Source organism: Aegilops tauschii, chromosome 2 (genome assembly GCF_002575655.3).
Source record: "Aegilops tauschii subsp. strangulata cultivar AL8/78 chromosome 2, Aet v6.0, whole genome shotgun sequence".
Taxonomy (NCBI): Eukaryota; Viridiplantae; Streptophyta; class Magnoliopsida; order Poales; family Poaceae; genus Aegilops; species Aegilops tauschii.
This window is the reverse complement of record NC_053036.3, coordinates 167,231,469-167,253,695: the sequence shown is the minus strand read 5'-3', so window position 1 is coordinate 167,253,695 and position 22,227 is coordinate 167,231,469. Positions and strand designations below refer to the sequence as shown.

Genomic DNA, 22,227 nt, shown 5'->3' with positions numbered 1-22,227 from the left:
ATGCCGCTCCATGATAGCATGCCAAGTTTCATGAATTTCAAACGAGTTTTGGATTTACTAGAATTTAAAAACCAAGTATCTCAATGTTTGCGGCCGAGTGACGGTGGCTGGGTGTTTGACATTCATTCTCATTTCTTTCATGGGACCTAAGCATGCAACCAAGGACACAGATTTGATTTTTCAACTAGTTTATATGCACTGGAGCATGTGCATGTAGTTCAAATTTGAATTATGCACCTGAAATGCCTACAAAACCAAGTTAATGTATAAAAACGTCAAAATGAACCCTGAATAATTCCAATTTTTTTGACGACACACCTATAGTTGCATGTTCACTGTAGATAAAAGTTCTAGCAATTCAAACACCATCCTTTGCAGTTGTGACCCCATTACGTAATTCAAATCAAGACAAAAAATCAATAAGATCGCACACAGTTTATTATCACCAACCGTGTGAGATGCAGCACAAAATATCTTGGAGCACCGTCGGTGTATAGTACGAGTATGGCTTACGCGAGAAGGTGTGTCGGCTACAGTCCACAGTCGGCGTGTCAAGCACACTAGCTCACTCCCCAAATATCATTTCACTGTTCAATCGTCGTCGGTGAAAGATGGGGACGTGGGCCCGCGTCGTGAGGGCAACTTCGATGGCCCACTCCGGTAAGAGCGCGGCCGCAGCCGCCAGGCGCGTGCTAACAAGCTTTGTGAGGGCGACCGCAATCGGCGTCCGGGCGGCCAAGGCAGCCCAAATGGTCGTTGTTGCTTCTCAGGCGGCGGCGGCAGCATCTGCCTCAGGGATAGCAACTGGCGAGAGCGGCACAGCAGCTGTCCGTTCCGCAGCGGCGGCCTTAGCCCTGATGGAGGCCGCCCACCACCATGTCGAGGCCGTCCACACCCAGCTCGTGGCGGTCACCACACAAATCGAAGGAAGCTTCTCCGACAACGGTCGGCAACCCACGGCCAAAGAGTTGGCAATCGCCGAGAGAGTTCGAGCAGCCATCTGTTCCTACGCAGCATACCTTGCCACGACGGAGCCCGCCAAAGCCCAGATCGCGGCCGCCCACGCCCACCTCGTGGCGGCCTATTCCAAAGATATGGCGGACGCGGATGGCGAGATGCTTGCCGAGTATGGTGCGATTGTTGCCATGGAGCCCCTTCCCCAAGAGACCATCTGGCGCGAGCTGGACGTGGAGGCGGCGGCGGAGATCGACGAGCACCAGCCGTAGTAGTACTCTTTGTTTTGTTTAATTAAGAGCGTCGGTCTTTAATTTGCTAGAGTAATGTTTAGGTCAGCTAGCTCTGTTTAATTGCTGAACTTGCTCGATTAAGAAGTGTGGGTGTGATGTAGTCTCCTTTGTAAACCCAAATTATGCAATGACATGGATGACCACTGTAACCATGGAAATTTGAACCAAAATTTTTGACATTCAAACTCATCACACACGGGTTAAGCTATCTAAATCGTTTGTGATGTTCACATATCGTACACAGTTCTGAATAAGGGACCGTGTCTGATGACACTTTGCGCGCCAGTTTTTTGGCTGAAGCGGTTCCAAATTTTCGGCTTCCACGGAAATATCTACCTCCCCGCCCCCTCCCCCTTACCAAAAGCCACATTTCCCATGTTTCCGCCTTCCTTTCCAAGTTGAAACCTTCACTCCTTGCTTGCAACGCCGCCTCCTCGCCGGCGACCCCCTTTCACGCTGCTTGGCCTTGCCTATCCAGGCAGGTAATCCACACCCGACCCCCATCCTCCTCCTCCTTCCACATCCCACATGCCCCGACCGCCGGCACGAGCGCGACACCTTCCACCCAAATCACCGACCCCTCCACCAAATAAGCGCCGCCCTAAGCCATGGTGCACACAGTATAGCCAGGATCTCAAGGACCATTTGGCAGCGGAGAAGCAAATCGCGGCCGCACACGCGGATGAGGTCATGATGGCTGCCATTCGTGCCGACCCCCAGATCTTGGAGGAGCACCTTGCCATTTGCTAGCTATGCCGGTTAAGCATGCTCGGTTTACCCGTTCCGTGTGCTGCTCCTGTCTTTCCTTCACAAATTCTAGTGAATTGTGCTATCTAATTTTATTGTGCAATCTGTTGCTCTAGTGTATATGTTCTATATGTCGTGCAGTGTGGTGCTCACTTATTAACTGCTTTTTAATTAGTTGTCATCTTCAGTTAACTGTTTGGTTCAATTCTGCAAATGTGATGTTCAATTCTTAGGCTGCAATTATGTATTGTCTTCCATGTCAGAAATAAATCGAATTTATCTTTACAAAATACATGAGAAACGAATACAATTGCTATATTTCCAAGTTGTCAAGCATGCTTGGTTTGGTTATACATTGTGCAATGTGGTGCTCAGTTAACGTTTGGTTCATTTGTGTTGTGGTGTTTAGTTAATTGTTTGGTTCAATTCTGCAATGCGATGTTCAATAGTTGTGGGTGCATTCTGTTATTGTATACCATGTGAGGAATAAATTGAATTTGACTGTAGTAAATACATGAGAAACAAATACAATTGCTATATTTCCAAGTTGTTAAGCATGCTTGGTTTGGTTAACTGTCTGATCTTCTATTAGGAGTATGGTATATTGTGCAATGTGGTGCTCAGTTAATATTTGGTTCATTTGTTGTGGTGTTTACTTAACTGCATGGTTCAATTCTGCAATACGATATCCAATTGTTGTGGCTGCATTCTGTTATTGTATACCATGTGAGAAATAAATTGAATTTGGTTGTACTAAATACATGAGAAACATATACAAGTGCTATATTTCCTAGTTCTTAATCATGCTTGATTTGGATAAATGGGTTTTCCATGTGGTTGAATTAATCTGATGAATCTGAAATGTGCTTATTTTTCATCAACATATTTTACTGATAGCATGCGAACACTTACTTAACCTGATGACTAACTACCTTATATGTGTTGCAGGGAAACAATGGGAAGCGCTGAGGTTTACAATCGAGGTTAGCACGTGCATGGTCCGTTGTCTAATAGCACATTATTGTGCAATTGCAGGAACCATTCTAATATTTAGGTTTTTAACAATTTGGTCTTGCACATGTAGGTCCTACTGTCAGAGGTTTTGACCCACTGTTCGACCCTTTTTGCATATGGGGAAATGAGTTGTCCATGAATATCAGTCAAGTCAAGAAACTCCGAAAGATTGTTAGGATAAAGAAATTAGCGACAAAAAACAACAAGATCTTTGTCTGCACAATGAAGAAGACATCAGTTCACTACAGGATGGTACTAACTATTATACCTTTCCTTTTTTATTCCTTTGCCCCATTTCCAATATAGAGAAGATATTTATGCACATCCTTGTTTTCAGGCCTTTCCAAAGCAGTTCACTGATGATTACCTCTCAAACCACCTGTATGGTTAGGAGGCGAGGAAGGTATTCATACAACACTCATGGTTCAATATTGAAGTGTTCTTGAAGAGGACGAAGGATGGACAGTCAATCATCCACAAGCACTGGCCTAAAGTTATGAAGACCTTCAACATCAATGAAGGCTCAATATTCACCTTCTGCTTCAGCAGTTTTCCAGATGAGATACATCTGTCTATGTACCGTCTATGATGCTAATTTCGAAAGGTTATAGATGTTGCATGTGAAACTTGGTGCTGGTGTAGTTGTGTAATGGGGTAGCTGAGTACTGAAGCTATATGATGTTGTACTCTGATGTATTTCAATTATGAAAATGAAATATATTGTGTGCTTAATATGAAATGTCAATTAGATTAATAAATGGATTATTAATAATCGGATAATTAGCCTGCTAACTGGGGTTTTCTATTGCAAACAGTTATTGAGAAAACACCGTGTGCGATGCATTCAATAACGCACACAGTTTCTAGGAATAAACCGTGTTAGATTAACGAACAATCGCACACGACATCCTCTTAAAAACTGTTTGTGTTAGGCCACCTGGCGCAAACGTTTACCACATAAAAACTGTATGTGATGGACGGCCCTTGACACACAGTTTCTTCTACGCACTGTGTGTGATGCATTTAGTAACGCAAACGATAGAATTGTTAATACCGTGTGCAATGGAAACGCTATCTCAAACGATTTAACGGGGAAAATTGTGTGTGATGTACTTGCGAACAGAAACGTTTTCCTTGGAGCGACTGTGTGAGATGTATATACGAATGGAAATGTTTAGCGGTGACTGACTGTGTGAGATGTACTTGCGACCGGAAATGATTTCGCCTGTATAATTGTATTTTTTGAGCTCTACTGTACGTATTTCCGTATTTGAGCGCTCGTCGGTCGCACACGACCTTATTTTGTCGAGCGTGTGTGCCAGGAGGACATATCCCTGACGGTTTCTGGGTCGTGTGGGAAGGACCCCCCTATCGCCCACACTCACTTGGCGACGGTTCCAAATGCCATCGCGGAAAGGGGTTAAAAACCGTTTGTATAGCACCTCGCTGTACTAGTGTGATGAGGTAATTGTACCTTCTCTCGAATTGGAAAGTAGCACACCAAGGAAGACCGTTTTCGTGATGGCTACACCAAATAGAGAGGAAACTAATGATGATGATCATGAAATTTCAGATCAAGTTACTACTAAACTTCGCAGGTCATCCAGAACACGTACCGCACCAGAGTGGTACGGTAATCCTGTCCTGGAAGTCATGTTGTTAGACAACGGCGAACCTACGAACTATGAAGAAGCTATGATGAGCCCAGATTCCGACAAATGGCTTGAGGCCATGAAATCTGAGATAGAATCCATGTATGAGAACAAAGTGTGGAGTTTGGTGGACTTGCCCGATGATCGGCACGCCATTGAGAATAAATGGATCTTCAAGAAGAAGACAGGCGCTGATGGTAATATCACTATCTACAAAGCTCGACTTGTCGCAAAAGGTTTTCGACAAGTTCAAGGGGTTGACTACGTTGAGACTTTCTCACCCGTAGCGATGCTTAAGTCTATCTGAATCATGTTAGTAATTGCTGCATTTTATGATTATGAAATCTGGCAAATGGACGTCAAAACTGCATTCCTTAACCGATTTCTTAAAGAAGAGTTGTATATGATGCAACCAGAAGGTTTTGTCGATCCTAAAGGTGCTAACAAAGCGTGCAAGCTCCAGTGATCCATCTATGGACTGGTGCAAGCATCTCGGAGTTGGACTATACGCTTTGATGAGTTGATCAAAGCATATGGTTTTATACAGACTTACGGTGAAGCCTGTATTTACAAGAAAGTGAGTGGGAGATCTGTAGCATTTCTCATATTATATGTGGATGACATATTGTTGATTGAAAATGATATAGAATTTCTGGGTAGCATAAAAGGATACTTGAATAAGAATTTTTCAATGAAAGACCACGGTGAAGCTGCTTATATATTGGGCATCAAGATCTATAGGGATAGATCGAGACGCTTAATAGGACTTCCACAAACCACATACCTTGACAAAGTTCTGAAGAAGTTCAAAATGGACCAGTCAAAGAAAGGATTCTTGCCTGTGTTGCAAGGTGTGAAATTGAGTCAGACTCAATGTCCGACCACGGCAGAAGATAGAGAGAAAATGAAAGTCATTCCCTATGCCTCAGCCATAGGTTCTATTATGTATGCCATGTTGTGTACCCGACCTGATGTGTGCCTTGCCATAAGTTTGGCAGGGAGGTACCAAAGTAATCCAGGAGTGGATCACTGGACAGCGGTCAAGAACATCCTAAAGTACCTGAAAAGGACCAAGGATATGTTTCTCATTTATGGAGGTGACGAAGAACTCGTCGTAAAAGGTTACATCGATGCTAGCTTCAACACAGATCCGAATGACTAAGTCACAAACCGGATACATATTTATATTGAATGGTGGAGCTGTCAGTTGGTGTAGTTCCAAGCAGAGTGTCGTGGTGGGATCTATGTGTGAAGCAGAGTACATAGCTGCTTCGAAAGCAGCGCATGAAGGAGTCTGGATGAAGGAGTTCATATCCGGTCTAGGTGTAATACCCAGTGCATTGGGTCCAATGAAAATATTTTGTGACAACACCGGAGCAATTGCCTTAGCGAAGGAATCCAGGTTTCACAAGAGAACCGAACACATCAAGAGACGCTTCAACTCCATTCGTGAAAAGGTCAAGGATGGAGACATAGAAATTTGCAAAGTACATACGGATCCGAATGTAGCAGACCCGTTGACTAAACCTTTTCCGCGGGCAAAACATGATCAACACCAAGACTCCATGGGTGTTAGATTCATTACTATGTAATCTAGATTATTGACTCTAGTGCAAGTGGGAGACTAATGGAAATATGCCCTAGAGGCAATAATAAAGTTGTTATTATTATATTTCCTTATTCATGATAAAGGTTTATTATTCATGCTAGAATTGTATTGATCGGAAACTTAAATACATGTGTGGATACATAAACAAATATCGTGTCCCTAGTGAGCCTCTACTAGACTACCTCATTGATCAAAAGATGGTTAAGGTTTCCTAACCATAGACATGAGTTGTCATTTGATAACGGGGTCACATCATTAGGAGAATGATGTGATGGACAAGACCCATTCGTTAGCTTAGCATATGATCGTTCAATTTATTGCTACTGCTTTCTTAATGTCAAATACATATTCCTTCGACCATGAGATCATGCAACTCCTGGATACCGGAGGAATACCTTGTGTGCTATCAAACGTCACAACATAACTGGGTGATCATAAAGATGCTCTACAGGTATCTCTGAAGGTGTCTATTGAGTTGGCGTGAATCGAGATTGGGTGTCATTCTGTATGACGGAGAGGTATCTCTGGGCCCTCTCGGTAATACACATCACAAGAAGCTTGCAAGCAAAGTGACTAAGGAATTAGTTGCAACATGATGTATTACTTGCCGGTGATGAGATTGAACTAGGTATTGAGATACCGACGATCGAATCTCGGGCAAGTAACATACCGACAGACAAAGGGAAATACGTATGTTGTCATAAAGGTTCGACCGATAAAGATCTTCGTAGAATATGTAGGAACCAATATGGGCATCCAGATCCCGCTATTGGTTATTGACCGGAGAAGCGTCTCGGTCATGTCTACATCATTCTCGAACCCGTAGGGTCCGCACGCATAACGTTCATTGACGATATAGTATTATATAAGTTATGTGAGTTGGTGACCGAATGTTGTTCGGGGTCCCGGATGAGTTCACGGATATGACGAGGAGCTCCGGAATAGTCCGGAGGTAAAGATTGATATATAGGACGATGATATTTGGCCTCCGGAAAGCTTTCGGAATGCATCGGGTATACATCGGATCACCGGAAGGGGTTCCGGAAAATCTACGGGGAGTATATGGGCCTAATGGGCCAAGGGGAGGAACACACCAGCCCATAAGGGGCTGTCACGCCCTCTCCCTGGCCGTCGGCCCTATAGGGAAGGAAAGAGGGGGTACCTAAGGCAAGGGAGCCGCAGGCCCCCCTCCTGCCTTCTCCTCCACCCACCCCCCCCCCCCCCCCCCCGGAAGGAAAGGGGGGCGCCTAGGGCAGACGCCCTAGGGCTGGCCGCCGCCCCCCTTGGGGCGCACTAGGCTGCCTCCCCTCCTCCCTCCATGATCCCCAAGCCGTGTGCGGTGCCCCGTCTCCTCTAGTTCTAGTTCCTCCTCTGTACACATCCGTTGTGCTTGGCGAAGCCATGCGGATAGTTTCACCGTCATCATCATCACGCCGTTGTGCTGCCGGGACTCATATACTACTTTGCTTGTCTTGCTGGATCAAGAAGGCGAAGACGTCATCGAGCTGAACATGTGCTTAACACGGAGGTGCCGTGTGTTCGGTACTTGATCAGGCGGATCGTGAAGGTGTACGACTACATCAACCGCGTTGATAAACACTTCCGCTTAACGGTCTATGAGGGTACGTAGACACACTCTCCCCTCTCGTAGCTATGCATCTCCATAGATAGATCTCGCGTGTGCCTAATTTTTTTTTCAGTTTCCATGCAACGTTCCCTAACACTTTGTACTTCTAGTAAACTTATATAATAGATCAAAACCCTTTTTTTTGGAAAAACAGGTGTTCATAGTCCGGGTTTCAAACGAACCGAGTTGAGTAGTGTTCTTCGCTCGTTAAGCTTACAAGTATATAAACCGAATGCTAGCGAATACGAGCTTAATGAGCCGAGTCCCAACAACCTGAACAGCTCGTTACTCCCTACTCTTATCCTTTTAGAACTACCGCGAGTTTCTATTTTAGGACTATCGCTTAGTTTTCGTTTTTGAGAAATGAACTATCGCTTCGGTTTTTTTTTTTGAGAATTAATTATTGCTTAGTTTTTTTAGAAATATCTTTAATTTTATTCATACTCATAACAGTTACAGGTATACCGATTTGGATGTAAGTTTCAAGAAAATACAAAGTAACTTCAATGACTAAGGATTACAATAAAATTTCTTGGAAACACCTTTTTTGTAGTATTAATCTCTGCTAGAGGAAATACTTCAAAGACTTCGATAAAGAGGCTACAATTGGACTGAAGCAACAATGTTGTCACTCTTTCACCCGCACGAATATGAATGTGCTTGGGCCGGGAATGATCTTCTAGAAATGCAGGCCGTCGGATCATATTATCTTCATCATGGTATCGATGAAAGATTTTAACTCCACAATAACCAAACCAACAAAAACAATTAACAGACCAACGTAAACTCATTAGGTCCGAACTATCACTTAGTTTTTTTTTTTTTTGAGAACAAACTATCGCTTAGTAGTAGTACTGAAATGGGCACCGAAGGCCTTACAGAAAATGACTGCATCGGGCCGTGCCAAACACATTGATTTGGGCCGTCTCGTTGTCTTGCCACCCCTGGCCCAGACCCAATTCCTTTCTCGGTAGACCTTGCACATATTCAGTCGAGTTGTCTCAAAAAAAAACATATTCAGTCGAGTGCCTGCCGGCCGAGATCCTGTCTGAATCTGATCATTTCTCCACGCTGCATGTGGCACTCCGCCGGATTTTGTTCGCAACCCAAACGGCCGGCCGTCCCTCCGAGCTACGCATGGCTCGTGCAACCTCGACTCCAACGTCCCCGTGTGCTTCACCCGCACGTATCCTCTACATATATAGCCTGCATTTGCCTCTCAGACCACCCGTCAGGTCCCTCCAAGTTCCAACACCTGAGCGGCTGAGCCGAGCCTTGCTGCGTCCGGTCGAGCATGAGCTACTTCAACCAGCAGCAGCAGGCTCCGGTCACCGGTAACTCCACAGGACTCCAAAATGGCTCCTGCGCGCGTGCTCGCTGCTTAGTACCTTTGCGTGAACTGATGGTTTGGCCTGTTTTTTTTCTTCTTCTTCTTGCTGGCGTGGCGGCGAGCAGCGTACCCACCGCCGCAGGCCAACTACGTGGTGGCGGCGCCTCCGGCGGCGTACTACGCGCCGACTGCGTCACCGCCGCCGCCGCCGGGCTACCCGACCAACTACGACGCGGGCATGGGTGCCCCGCAGCCAGCGCAGACACAGAGCCGCGGTGACAAGGCCTTCTTGGAAGGATGGTAAGCTTTCACGTCTCACCTCACCTTTTTCTCGCTATCACCCGCCTCACCTCACCTAATTATATATGCCAAGCAGTTGTGCAGTTCTGAGATAAAATCACGGGTGCTCATATGCTATATGACATGCACACCTGCAAATGTTTGTGCAAAAATAGCAGTGTACGTGCCCGAAGAAAAAGAGCAAATTGCTAACTTTATACTGTATTCCCTACGTCCCATAATATAAGAGCGTTTCTAGCAGTAGTGTATAATCCCTGTCTAGTGGTGGCGCATTGTCAGGAGTTGATTAGTCAATGGAATTCTCGCCCTGTTAGCTGTGGCGCCGAATCGCCGATCCTTTTAGAAGTTGGAGAAGAGATAGCCTCATCGTTTTCCTCTTTCGCAGTTCAACATGTTTACAGTCAACCAATTAACCGGCCTATCTTTGCGCGAAACAAGCTTGTGCGCTGATGGTAATCGGAAGTTGGTCGAACTCGAAACCCCCCTTCCTTGATGGATAAAGAAAAGATCTCTGAATTCCCTACAAAAAAAAACCTTTATACATAGCATTCAACTCACTACTCAAGCTGTGGCCTGTTTTTTTTTTCTACAAGCCATTTATTCATGTGCATTATAGTAACCTCTGAAACCTGCAAAAACACTAGGGATATTAAATGATACACTGAGATATTCATCATCTGTGATTCTGTGTTGTTTTTCAGCTGTGCAGCCATCTGCTGCTGTTGCCTCCTCGACATGTGCTTCTAAGGACACAGAGACCAGAAGTGTATGAAATCGTTTGCTGCAGTTAATTGTAGTGTTTGCTTATACATCCATGTGTTTTAGTCTGGAGTTGTAAGGGAGAGCCATCTTGTGCCTAGAGAACTGTGTGATGATCAATACCAGCTACAGCTTATATTCTTGCTTATGCACCTTGTATGCGACTAATAAAGAATTATCATGCCTTGCTTAGGAAAAGCACCGATTTCGGGACAAACAAATAAACTTGACAGCTGCCATAATAATAATATTAATAATTACTGATGACATCTCCGAGAAGTATACAGGATAACCGAGCTTGAAATATTTAGACTCGCATCTAAAACACGGGGCCAACTCTCTACGAGTCAGGATCGGTGAAGTAAACAGGGTTTTCTAGGTCATCATTGTTTGCAGAAGCAAATGAATCTTCAGACCCTATACTCGACAGACATGAAATGCTATCTGAATCTTCTGATATTCCGTCATCATGCGGAGCGATAGGCGCTTCGAGGTCGGACTCAGATCCAGAAGTCCCTAGCATGAGCTTGTTGATTGCAGTCTTGGCAGTCTCAAGAAACCATTCATCCTCCGGAAGAGCGCTGAAAATTTCAGAGGAGGGAACATAATAATGTTCAGCCATAGACAAACACGCAACGGATAGACTGAAGCAACGGAAAAGATTTTGATTACAGACCTTTGTGGGTCAACCTCCCTTGCCGAGAAAGCTGCAATTGCTCTAGTAATAATTACTGACACAAGCTGCTGAACTGGTCTGTGCGGGTACCGTCCGCATACGGCAATCTCAACCAGGAAGTGCATATCAAGAATAAGCTGAAAGGAGCAGAAGATTGGCACCTTTAACATGTACATCAAAGTAACAGGAAATTTGGTATGAAAATGGGAGCGGGATGCTCCATTCGTCAAAAAACACACACAAAATTTGATATGGGGTACCTGCTGAAGTCCAGAAGGCTGGAGCTGGATGGACTCGTCCTCAAAGACATCCCAGAATTCTTGTTCATTGGAGAGCCACATGACAACCGTTTCAGTTAGCCTTGAAAGCAAAACCTTCTGTATCTTCTCTTTGCCTAGTAGAACATCACCAGCAACACTAGCTAGCTGCTGCAACCTTCCAAACAACGCCTGAAAGAAAATGCTCAGGTGAGACAGGTATGTTTTGTGCAAGGTCTGATTAGAATGAGCGCAATATTTATTTACACATTGCCTTTACCACCTAGAACTATGTCCCTTGGAGCACACAAAATTTACTGAAACAAAGAAGATTGTGGAAAGAAAGATCACTGTCCCAAACTAGCTCTCCGGTGCACAAGTCTCGATAATATGGCCATCAATAAAGGTGATAAACACAAAACATGGAACTTTCCAAAGCAACTACATTTCATTGGTGGCCCCAAGTTATATTATGTGTATTTTTGTACTATGGACATATGACACTAGAGTGAGCAACACGGTAAAATTTACATTTCAAGACGAGATTGTGAATCACATCATTAAAACAGAATCACCTGGAAAGGTAGTGAAGGTAAGGGATCGGAATCCCAAAAAAGATCATCACCCCCCTCCAAGTACATTCTAGCATCCAATCGTGACTTCCCTTCCAAGTAAATAAATGATAAGACATATTGTCGGCAGAAGTGATCCCTCAGTTTGTCCAATGAATGTTGTAGATGACGTTTCCACTCTTTGTATTCTGTGGAGTATATGGACCCAGGACCAAGGCCTTCACTCGTTCCACTAGTTTCTTTCTTCTTGGTTTGCATATAAAAAAACTTAGATACAGCTGCTGGCAATAATTCATCTGCTATGGTATATGCAGTTCCAATTAGTGCAAGCTGCTGCGCATCACTTTCAGCTTTTAATTCTACAGGCTCTTGTGACTCCACTACATTATCATCTTCAGAAGGCCCAGGCAACACTTTGATAAGTGTTTCGACATATCTATCAAATAGCTGGAGAAAATTGCTCAAAATTGTTCCACCAAAGTGAACTATGGTCATTGGGGTAACATGATCCAAAAGATCCTGTAGGAAGCACATCCAGATGTCAGCTGCTTTAAATGATCAGATATCCAGTCAAGTACATAAAATAGTAGCAAAGAAAATAACTTCAAAATATTGCACTTCCAGCAAAATATTCAATCCAAAATTTCAAAAATAGGTGCTTAGCCAGTAAAATGACCTAGTAGTCTTAATATGAAACGAGAGTAGAAGGCTACTCATTGACTCCCCTCTTCAAGGCATATAAAAATAGTACTATTCCTGAGCTAGCTTAAGCATATCTCGAGAGAGTGATTTTCCCTCTATCAGGTTCTAAGCGGTCAAATAAGGTCCTTGCTCTCAAGCCAATGGCTATACTAATAGAGAGGGTCTAAACAAAGGATTGAAAGGAGGTTACCGGTTAAGGGCAAGTTCAATCTCCAAGCCAGATGGAAAAAAAAGGTGATCAAAGTTTGGTGTCCTTGCTCTTGAGCCAAGGCCAATACCAATAGAGATTGAAAGGAGTTAAATAGTTAAGGGCAAATGCAATCTCCAAGCCAGCTGGAGAAAAAAAATGTAATCAAGGTTGTAAGACTCAAGAGGATAATTTGCCACACAATATTTCCATTGATTGGTGGTGTATATATGGCATGTACAGAGGCGTGCGGAGCTAACAACCTGAGCTACAAAACCTGCTAGATCTGTACGACTAGGCCTACGCGAGGAGATGTACAGGGAGACTTGATAACGGCTGTGGGCAGGGCTTAGTCACTAACACCCCGCTGCAGACTCAGGGTCGTTGTCAGAGACGATGCAGAGGCTGGCCCAAAACCGTCGAAAAGAAGACAAGGTAGGCCTTTTGTCATAACATCTGCTAGCTGATCAGTGGGTGCACATGCAGCACCTCGATGTCACTGAGAGCCATCGCTGTTGTTACGGCTCTGCTCAGAGTTGGAGGAGCCGCCCTGGGAAGCTACCTGGGTGCCCGATGCGCGATGCCTCCAGGGCCACCGTGTGCTAGATGCGCCGCTCCTCCTGCTTGAGGAAGGAGGGCAGGCTGTGGAGCAACATGCTGGTCACCGACTAGCTGTCGTCGGACTTGAGGACGCGAAACGCGTTGAGGACGAGCCCCTCATTGGTGATCGGGGAGCCGACGTCACAAAGCATCTCGGCGAGCTGCTTGAGGCAGCTGCAATACGCGGTGATGGAGAGGTCACCTTGATACAAGTTGTAGAACTCGTGGAGGGCGTAGAAGGCGCCGCGAGCCAGACCGAGTGCGTCGTCTCGTCAGGATTCACGATGATCATGAGTATCTCCGCCGAGATGGTCGTGTAGACCCAGTTCACGATGCACGAGTCGATGGCGGTCCAATCTGCGCCGTCGAGGCGGAGGCCGGCGTCGATGTGGTCAGCGAGGTTGTACGCACGAAAGACAGTCATGAACAGGGGGCACCATATGGTGTAGTTTGACTCCTGAAGGTCGAGGATGGCCGGGACGTGCTGCCGGATAGGAACAGCGTGGATGGAGGAAGCAGTGGGAGAGGTGGCGGCGAAAGGATTGGTGTTGTGGCCAAAGGAGAAGGAGGAGTTGTCGTCGGCCATGGCACTGGGGTTGCGGAAGCGAGGATCGGAGGAGTTTTAGAAAGCGGTAACTGATAGTGCCATGTAAGACTCAAGAGAGTAATTTGCCACACAATATTTCCATTGGTTGGTGGTGTATATATGGCATGTACAGACTACAGAGGCGTGCGGGGCTAAGAACCTGAGCTACAAAACCTGCTAGATCCGAATGACTAGGCCTATGTGAGGAGATGTACAGGGAGACATGCTAATGGTCGTGAGCAGGACTTGGTCGCTAATAGATGTTTGTTATCTAAACTAACTCACCCTTCTGCACTAAGTCGTGCAAGTACATTGCGCTTAACAATTCTACATAGGTGTACTCAGGGAGTTATTACAGTTGTGCTTGGCTGCTCATGTCAATTTAACTAGCATCTGTTGAGAATGTGCTGACTGCCATCATGAAATAGGTGTGACCACCAGTGAGGTCAGCCACATGAGGCAAGGTTAAACAAGTATTTCAGGGGAAGTTCGAAACTTAGTGACTTACAGAAGTACCTGGAGGTATGGTGCAAGTTGTTCACCACATATGGAATAAATTGGATGTAATACATGTCAAAATTACAGACAGGGCTGCTCAAATACTCAAAACCAAATTGTGTGATCCAACATTACATGGAACTCAACTCATATATACAGTAACACACGATGAGAATATGGTATATCCAGAATGAAAATATCAACAAAACCATAATCAATAAAGCGAGAACTCACATTGATAACTGCCATAAACTTCTTTCCACTGCTTGTAAGCATCATCTTAGGTGCAACTGAATCAGATGGCGGTGAACCTTCTTGAGGAGCGAGAAGCAGAATATCGTCAGTCCTTGCTGAATCAATAATCTTTCTTCTCACCCTTCTAAAATTCAGTTCAAGCACTTCTTCAATATGAGGTCGCAATAGTAACATAAGTAACTTTGAGAATTTCAACCCATGTGATTCTAGACAAGAGCAGTGAGCGAGAGTAGTTTGTATGCATATGCAGGCAGAACGAAGTGCAGAAACACTCTCAGGCAAAGGAGATTTTTCTTTAACCAAACGTGCAAAAGCTTCTATTTCATATTCGGACCATTGGATAATCCGGTTCATATTCGTGGGGTTATCTCCAAATAGTGTGCTAGATTCTTTCAACACCTTTGAGATAGCTGAGAAAACAAGTTGCGACAAGGTTGCAGAGTAAGTTTCTGTGTAGACTGAACAGGTGGGAAGAAATGCCTCAACATCTCTGTGAAGACGTGAACCGTAGGCTTTTAGAAGTACTTGATGGGCTACAGGACCTTTACCAATCCTAATTAAACCAGACAAAGATTTTCTTAGTTCAGTACTAGATAAAGATGGCTGTTCTGAATACCTAACAAGCTGATCCTCAAGAATTGATTTCCTTTTAAGCAGTGCTGTCTTATAGGCAGAAATCTCTGCATCTGATTCTTTGCCTGAATCGTCTGTAACCATATATTTCTTCTCTTCAGTTTCTAGGGCAAGCAGTGCCTTTTCTAGTTTGTGCTCTGCAAGCAAAATGTCTATCTCGTCCAGAAAAATAACCTTGGGGTATTGAGTATCTACAGACAAAATTTCATTAAGTTCACTTTGAAAATCCTTTTCCACCGCATGTTCTTCCTTACTATGCTTTTGCCACATTTCAAGTTCCCGGCACACACCACTCATCAGATCTTGTACAAGCATCCCCTGGGCAGACACATGCTTCTGCAGTTCAATTAACTCTTGCTCTGCCTCCACAACCTCCTCAGATATTCTGCATAAATAAATAAATAATGTTTGGCAATAAATGCAAGAAATAGTGCAGAATAGAAACACGAGACAGTATATAGTTCATAGTCAAATTTCTACTGACTGAGTGAAGTTGAATGATGTATCAGGTAGAGTATTGATGCACTTAGACAAAAGTTAGGTTATCATCCATTCACAGTCAAGTTGTTTCAAGTTACCCAACATTCAACAAAATCTGCACTGGAAAGAATATATCATGGTTATGTACTCGTAGTGGCTGCTCTTTTATAAATATCAAAGTCACCGCAACAGCACACACACGCAGATACTTTTCTTGTTCTAAGGAATACATATTTTCTTAACAGCTATGCATGACCTCAGTGGAAGTGTCAAGTGTGTGAGGACCAGCTGCAAGAGTTTGGCCTTTTGTCAATGAGGTGACCAAACAGGCTTAGTTGCGAGTCCTAATCTAGGCAGGTACAACTACTAGACCATCAAACAGTGTAGAGCCAATGGCCAACAAGATAAGCCTCAGAACAGAAGAAACTAAACAACAATATAGAGGGCATCAGTCAGCCACAGAGACATTTTTCTAATCCAGAACGGAATGAAACTCGCAGTGTTACCTGAGGAAAGCATGGTACTTCGACTGCATATTCCCGCACAGGTTTTCAATGGCATCCTTCAGCTCCAGTAGCTCAGAGCAAGTTTTCCTGATACCCTGTTGAACACAACAGCGTTACTCACTGAGTGCAGTCACCACACTGATGTGATGGTTCGGGCAACCACCAGAGACCAGATTCCCCACCGGCCTCAACAGACAGATGCAGGCAGATCAACCGTCTCATTCAATTCCATTGCAATAAGGTCAAGCTAGCTTACGTTGTACTTGTAATTGTGCTGTGATGGGGCCACAGAACAGCACATATTGAATAATCAAGATTCGAAGATCGGATTTTTAGTTACCAATCCCCCAAAGCCAAAGGGCCCGGTAACTGAATGCTGCATAGGTAATTTTCCCTAAGCTACTGCCCCCTGCAACGCGCCGCCACGAGCATGCCCGCTCTAGATCCAAAATCGCAATCTAGCTTAAAAGCGTGAGCAGGCAGGACCAGGTAGCAGCGGCGGCAGAAGCAAGAGGTAGCCAAGAAAATAAGCCAGCAATGCGTGGACGGAGGAGTGTTAGGGGAAGAGGGCGGCGACACGGGAAGAAATCTAGGAAGGGGGGTTCAGGAGGCGAGGAGAGGGAGGCCACCTTCTCGGTCTGGGACTGGTAGGCGGCGCGGATGGAGGACTGCGGGGTGATCCACTCGTGGCCGGGGAAGTCGTCCTCCAGCTCCTCCTCGCTGCTGCTCTCCATCGCCGGCCTCCCCATGGCCGACGAGCCTCCTCGGGCGCTCGCTCGAAATCGAAGGCCTCTTGGAGTTTGCGGGCGGGCGGGAGGTGAGCGAGCGACTGGGCGGCGCGGCAGGGGAGACGAGAGAAAGAGAGAAGAGGGGTGGAGCCGTGGAGTGGAGCGGAGTGCCGTTGTGGGGGCAGTCAGTCACCCACCGGCAGCGACCGTGCGCGTCTCGGGGCTACCGTGCGCGTCTCGGGGCTTTCTCCTTTTGTTTTCTCCCCATTTTTGCGGTGCAGCTGGGAAAAGCAGAGCAGTCGGCTGAAAGACGCTTTGGGCCTCGGCCGAAATTTTTGGGTGTTTGGTTCACGGACTTTTTAGTCCCAAAGACTAGAAAAAGTCACTAAAAACCAAACGGGAGGGACTTTTTCTACAGGGACTAGAAAAAGACTCTACTAGAGAGTCTTTTTTGATTAGTCCCTGGGACTAGAAAAAGTCCTAGGACTTCTGAACCAAACACCCGGAGCAGACTTGGAGGGGCGACTATTTCTCGCCTTCACCTTCAGAGGGTAGGAGACGAAATCACTAATTGTGTTAATTGTGAGGAGTACTTCTTTCAATGATCACTTTCACATTCTTAGGTTACGACAAGTGACACGTTAGATGTGCCCATTTGTCGCAACCTGAGAGTTTTTTCTTTTTTCATATATCCGTTCATTCAAAATGTTTTATCTCTTAAATCGTGCGTCCAAATCTCAAATCGTATTCACCGTTGAATTTCTCGCGTCGAGATATTCAAAACTAGATCCTATGTTGATAGGTTTTGACAAACTTTTTTCATGAAAAAAACCGGATGAAAAAATCGTACAGGAAACACGTTTTTTCTTTCCAAAACCCGAACATCCATGTCTCTCGCGGAAGCAAAACCGTGCCACTCACGGAAGAAAAAAAAGTAGAAACCTGTTTTTTTTTCGTTCCAAATCCATGCCTCTCGCGGAAGCACAGCCGTGCTTCTCACGGAAGCAAAAAAAGAGAGTTTGTTTTTCGTTTCCGAGAGGCACGACTGTGACTCTCGCGAAGCAAATCCACGCCTCTCGCGGAAGCAAAAGAAAACATGTTTTCCAAGCAAAAAAATTCAATTTTTTTTCAAAAGCTTAGAAAGACCGGTGGAAGACCAAAAAGCCGAAAAAACCGTCCAAAAAGTCGAAATGCGTGCGGAAAAATAAAATAAAAATCTGGAGGAAGCTCCCAGAGTGCAACAAATGGCGGCGGCTCAGAGCGCGCCACAGCGCTCCAAGTGGCGTGCTCTCAGCCCACCCCAAGTGATCATTGGGAGCCTTTCGAAGAAGCGCTCTTCAACTAGTTGCTCTCGGTAGGAACCCTCGCTGAAGGGGAGACCGAGATGGGACGGCCCAGGAGCGCGGGAGGCCACAGCCTCTTTTTTTCTATTTTTTATATTTTCTATTTCGGTTTTTGCTTTATTTTTTATTCTAAATACACATATTACAAAAACACTTTATAAAAATATTTGAAAAAAATGTTGACCAAGCATTTGAAAAATGTGGAATGTGCATAGAGAAAATGTTTATCAGTATACAAAAAGTGTATGAAAAAAGTATATAAATTTTTTGATTATGTATTTAAAAAATATTAATCTAGAATTTGAAAAGAAATTGAACAAGTATTTCAAAAATGTTGATCAAGCATTTGAAATTTGTTAAATGTGTATAGAGAAAATGTTGACCATGTATTAAAAAATGATCATTTTTTATCATGTATATAAAAATATAATCAATCATTTGAAGTATTTTAAAAAAGTTAAATGTGTACAGAAACAATGTTGACCATGTATTAAAAAAATGGTGAATTATTTTTATCATGTATAGAGATATGTTAATGAAGCATTTAAAAAAATGTTGAACAAATATTTGAAAATGTTAAATATCTATAGAAAAAATGTTGACCATGTAGTAAAAGAAGATGAATTTTTTTGATCAATTATATAAAAATGTTAATCAAGCATTTGAAAAAAAAATGTTAAATAAGTATTTGAATTTTTTTGATCAAGCATTTGAACAATGTTAATTGTGTATACAAAAAATGTTGATCATGTATAAAAAAATTCATCATGTATTTAAAAATGTAATCAAGCATATCAAAAAATGTTGAACAAGTATTTTTTCAAAAATGTTAATCAAGCATTTAGAAATGTTAAATGTGTATAGAAAAAATGCTGACCATGTGTTAAAAAATCTTAATATTGTATTTAGAAAAATATTAATCAAGCATTTCAAAAATATTAAATGTGCATAGGAAAAATGTTGGCCACATATTAGAAAAAGTTAATCTTGTATTTGGCAAATGTTAATCAAGCATTGATAAAAATTTAAACGTGTGTATAAGAAAAAAAATGTTGACCATGTATTAAAAAAATTAATCTTGTATTTGAAAAATGTCAATCAACTATTTTAAAAATGTTAAAAATATGTATAGAAAATGTTTTGACCATGTATTAAGTAATGTTGAACGACTATTAAAAAATATTTTTGATATATACAAAATGTAGAATGAAAATTAAAGAAACATAGAAAACCCAACAAAAAATAAAACAAAGATACAAATGAAAAAAGAATGAAACAAATTGAAAAAATCAAAGAAGAAAAAGAAATGAAACAAAAGAAAATGACGAAAACAATGAAAAAAAATCAGAGAAAAAAAATAAAGGAATGAAAAAATCGGAGAATAAAAAAGAAGTAAAAAAATAAAAAAATTGAGAAGACCGGCTTGGATCGCCTCTAGTTGGTCGCGATCCTACTACTAACTAGTAACAGGAAGCGGGCGAAGAGGTTAGCTGCCCCCGCGATCTCCTTGGAGACTGCATTCTCCGTCTTTTCACTTTTTTTTCCTTTAATGTACATGCGGATGGGCCGGCTCAAATACTGTAGAAGCTTCACCGAAGATTTCTATGGTCTCATTGAATACGAAATATAGTTGTTGTGGACCTGGAGTGAGGTGAATCCTATTTGACGCGCCTGTGCGTCCAAGAGAAATGGCTTCGCTGAAGCGCGGGAGCAGCTGCGCACGACGGGCCGGCCCATTTTGCGAGTGAAACAAATGCTAGATAACCGATTTTGGGAACGTGCTAAAAGGTTCCTAAAACGGTTTCTTTTGGTTTTTTTTCTCTTTAGTTTTCTTTTTTTGTTTCTATTGTTTTATTTTGTTTCTATTTATTTTTCTTGTCCTTCTCTTTTTATTTTATTTTTCCCTTTTTATTTTCATCCTTTGTTTTCGAAAAAGTTTGAAATTACATATTTTCTTTATGATTACGAAAAATATTTATGGTTTTCAAATTTGGTTCACAATTCATAATTTGTTCAGCGTACATTACAAAAATGTTCAATATATATTTAAAATGTGTTCAGTGTATATCCGAAAAATATTCAGCATCTATTGAAAAATTGTTCGACGTATATTACAAAAGGACTTTGCTAACTTCGTACTGTTCGGAAATTAAGCAATAGATCAAGACGACCTCCCTCTCTCCTAATCACGCATGTATACTGCATGCAAACTCCCCTCGTGTACGCGCATGTAGACTCTCTCCGTGTTGGACAATAATTGCATGTAAAGAAAAAGCTGATGTCACCAAAGATTCCATCTAAAAGTAAGATTCAAAATGCTCCGATTGAAAAATTGTTTTCACATAAAAGATTCGTAGCGACGAGATCTTCAAAACTAGATCCCATATTGATATATTCCGACGACTTTTTTTCTGGTAAAAAATTACCACGTGTGCACATAAGTTATCATGGCTGTGCTGCATAAGTTATCATGTTGTTTACATAAAAATTACCGGGACATAAAAAAGTTCCTGCAACCTTCTCTTCACAAGCACATGTGTCCATGCATTAGAGAGTAAACATTTAATGTCATCCTAGTCCTTCCCTGTTCGAAATTTCAAAATGTTTTACAGCTCAAAACCGTTGGTCCGATAGAAAAATCGTTCTCACATATAAAATCCATCGCGATGAGACCTTTGAAACTAGATCTCATGTTGATATGTTCTGACGACTTTTTTTCATGCAAATAGTTACGGTTGGGCTAAGTAAGTTATCAGGTCTGGCGAGTGTCTATTATCATGTTATTTACACAAGAGTTACCGTGGTACATTTTCAACAACATGAGTTATCGGGAGGGGGGTATGTTTTCAAACAACTTTCTCCCCTCCAACCACCCCTGGATCAAACTTACCGTGGTATTTATATGTAAGTTAACACCTCCCCCCCCCCCCCGGTCGGTAAAGTTATCATGGTGTTTGCGTATGAGTTATCAGGTTTGTGGTGTGTAAATTATCATACTATTGATGCTGAAGCTATCGGGGATGTCTTCAACAACTTTTTCTCCCGGGTCAAAGTTATCACGGTGTTTGTGCCTGAGTTATCAGGTCAGTGGTGTGTAAATTATCATGCTATTTATGCAGAAGCTATTGGGGGGGGGGGGTCTTCAACAATGTTTTCTCTCGGGTCAAAGTTATCACGGTGTTTGTGCATGAGTTATTAGGTCTGTGATGTGTAAATTATCAAGTTATTTTCGCATAAGCTACCAGGCGTGTATTATACCACATGCAGCCAGATAACTACGAAAATGAACCATGTTGATAACTATAGTACATCTGGCCTGATAATTGCATAGTAACCATGTTGGTAACTATAGTACATCTAGCTCGATAACTACAAAATAACCATGTTGGTAACTATAGTACATCTAGCCCGATAACTACAAAATAACCATGTTGGTAATTATAGTACATCTAACCCGATAACTTCAAGAAGCTACCGATGTCTCGTCTTCCTGAGCTGGACACAAACCCTAACAAAACTTAAAGCACCAAAAAATAGAGCCCTCCCGTCGGCAAGCGCCGGGATCCACCGCGCACCCATGGCAATAAGGCCACCGGGGACGTGGTAGGACGGCAATGCCGACGGGAGGTAGAAATCTTAGCCGCCTTTTCGTTCGTTCAGGTGAGACTCATGGGACTGCATGACATTCTATGTTATTTACACAGAAGTTGCCGGAGATAGGTTTCTAACTTTTTTTTCCAGGATTGAAGCTATCATGATGTTTGTACGTAAACTATCAGGTCTGCGATTTATAAATTATTGTATTACTTCCATAGAAGTTAATAGTGTATGTTGCAAAATAACTTTTCTTTCCAGGCCAAAGTTACCGTAGTATTTCCACGTAAATTAACGAGATCGCGGGGCATAAGAATACCGTGAT

The 22,227-nt window shown here is 43.1% G+C and overlaps 2 protein-coding genes across 2 annotated transcripts; one reads left to right on the top strand and one right to left on the bottom strand.

Moving 5' to 3' along the window:
* The first annotated feature begins 9,006 nt into the window (after positions 1-9,006).
* LOC109783588 (uncharacterized) lies at positions 9,007-10,429 on the top strand. Its single transcript, XM_020342185.4, has 3 exons — positions 9,007-9,230; positions 9,352-9,526; positions 10,228-10,429. The coding sequence occupies exons 1-3, from the start codon at positions 9,191-9,193 to the stop codon at positions 10,271-10,273; spliced, it is 261 nt and encodes an 86-aa protein (XP_020197774.1). The 5' UTR covers positions 9,007-9,190; the 3' UTR covers positions 10,274-10,429.
* A 77-nt stretch (positions 10,430-10,506) lies between these two features.
* On the bottom strand, positions 10,507-17,199 carry LOC109783589 (exocyst complex component EXO84C). Its single transcript, XM_020342186.4, has 7 exons — positions 16,867-17,199; positions 16,238-16,332; positions 14,598-15,636; positions 11,794-12,309; positions 11,222-11,410; positions 10,962-11,098; positions 10,507-10,866 (listed from the first exon to the last, which is right to left on the bottom strand). Exons 1-7 carry the CDS (start codon positions 16,984-16,986, stop codon positions 10,626-10,628), a joined length of 2,337 nt encoding a protein of 778 aa, XP_020197775.1. The 5' UTR covers positions 16,987-17,199; the 3' UTR covers positions 10,507-10,625.
* Between the last annotated feature and the right edge of the window lie 5,028 nt (positions 17,200-22,227).

Bases quoted from the DNA above. Each gene is read 5' to 3' on its own strand.
- LOC109783589 (XM_020342186.4), bottom strand. From the start codon at position 16,986: ATGGGGAGGCCGGCGATGGAGAGCAGCAGCGAGGAGGAGCTGGAGGAC. The intron at 16,333-16,866 runs GTGGCCTCCCTC...TGTGTTCAACAG, and splicing joins ACCAGTCCCAGACCGAGAAG to GGTATCAGGAAAACTTGCTC. The intron at 11,099-11,221 runs GTACCCCATATC...TGCTCCTTTCAG, and splicing joins AGCCTTCTGGACTTCAGCAG to CTTATTCTTGATATGCACTT.
- LOC109783588 (XM_020342185.4), top strand. From the start codon at position 9,191: ATGAGCTACTTCAACCAGCAGCAGCAGGCTCCGGTCACCG. The intron at 9,231-9,351 runs GTAACTCCACAG...GGCGGCGAGCAG, and splicing joins GCAGCAGGCTCCGGTCACCG to CGTACCCACCGCCGCAGGCC. The intron at 9,527-10,227 runs GTAAGCTTTCAC...GTTGTTTTTCAG, and splicing joins AAGGCCTTCTTGGAAGGATG to CTGTGCAGCCATCTGCTGCT.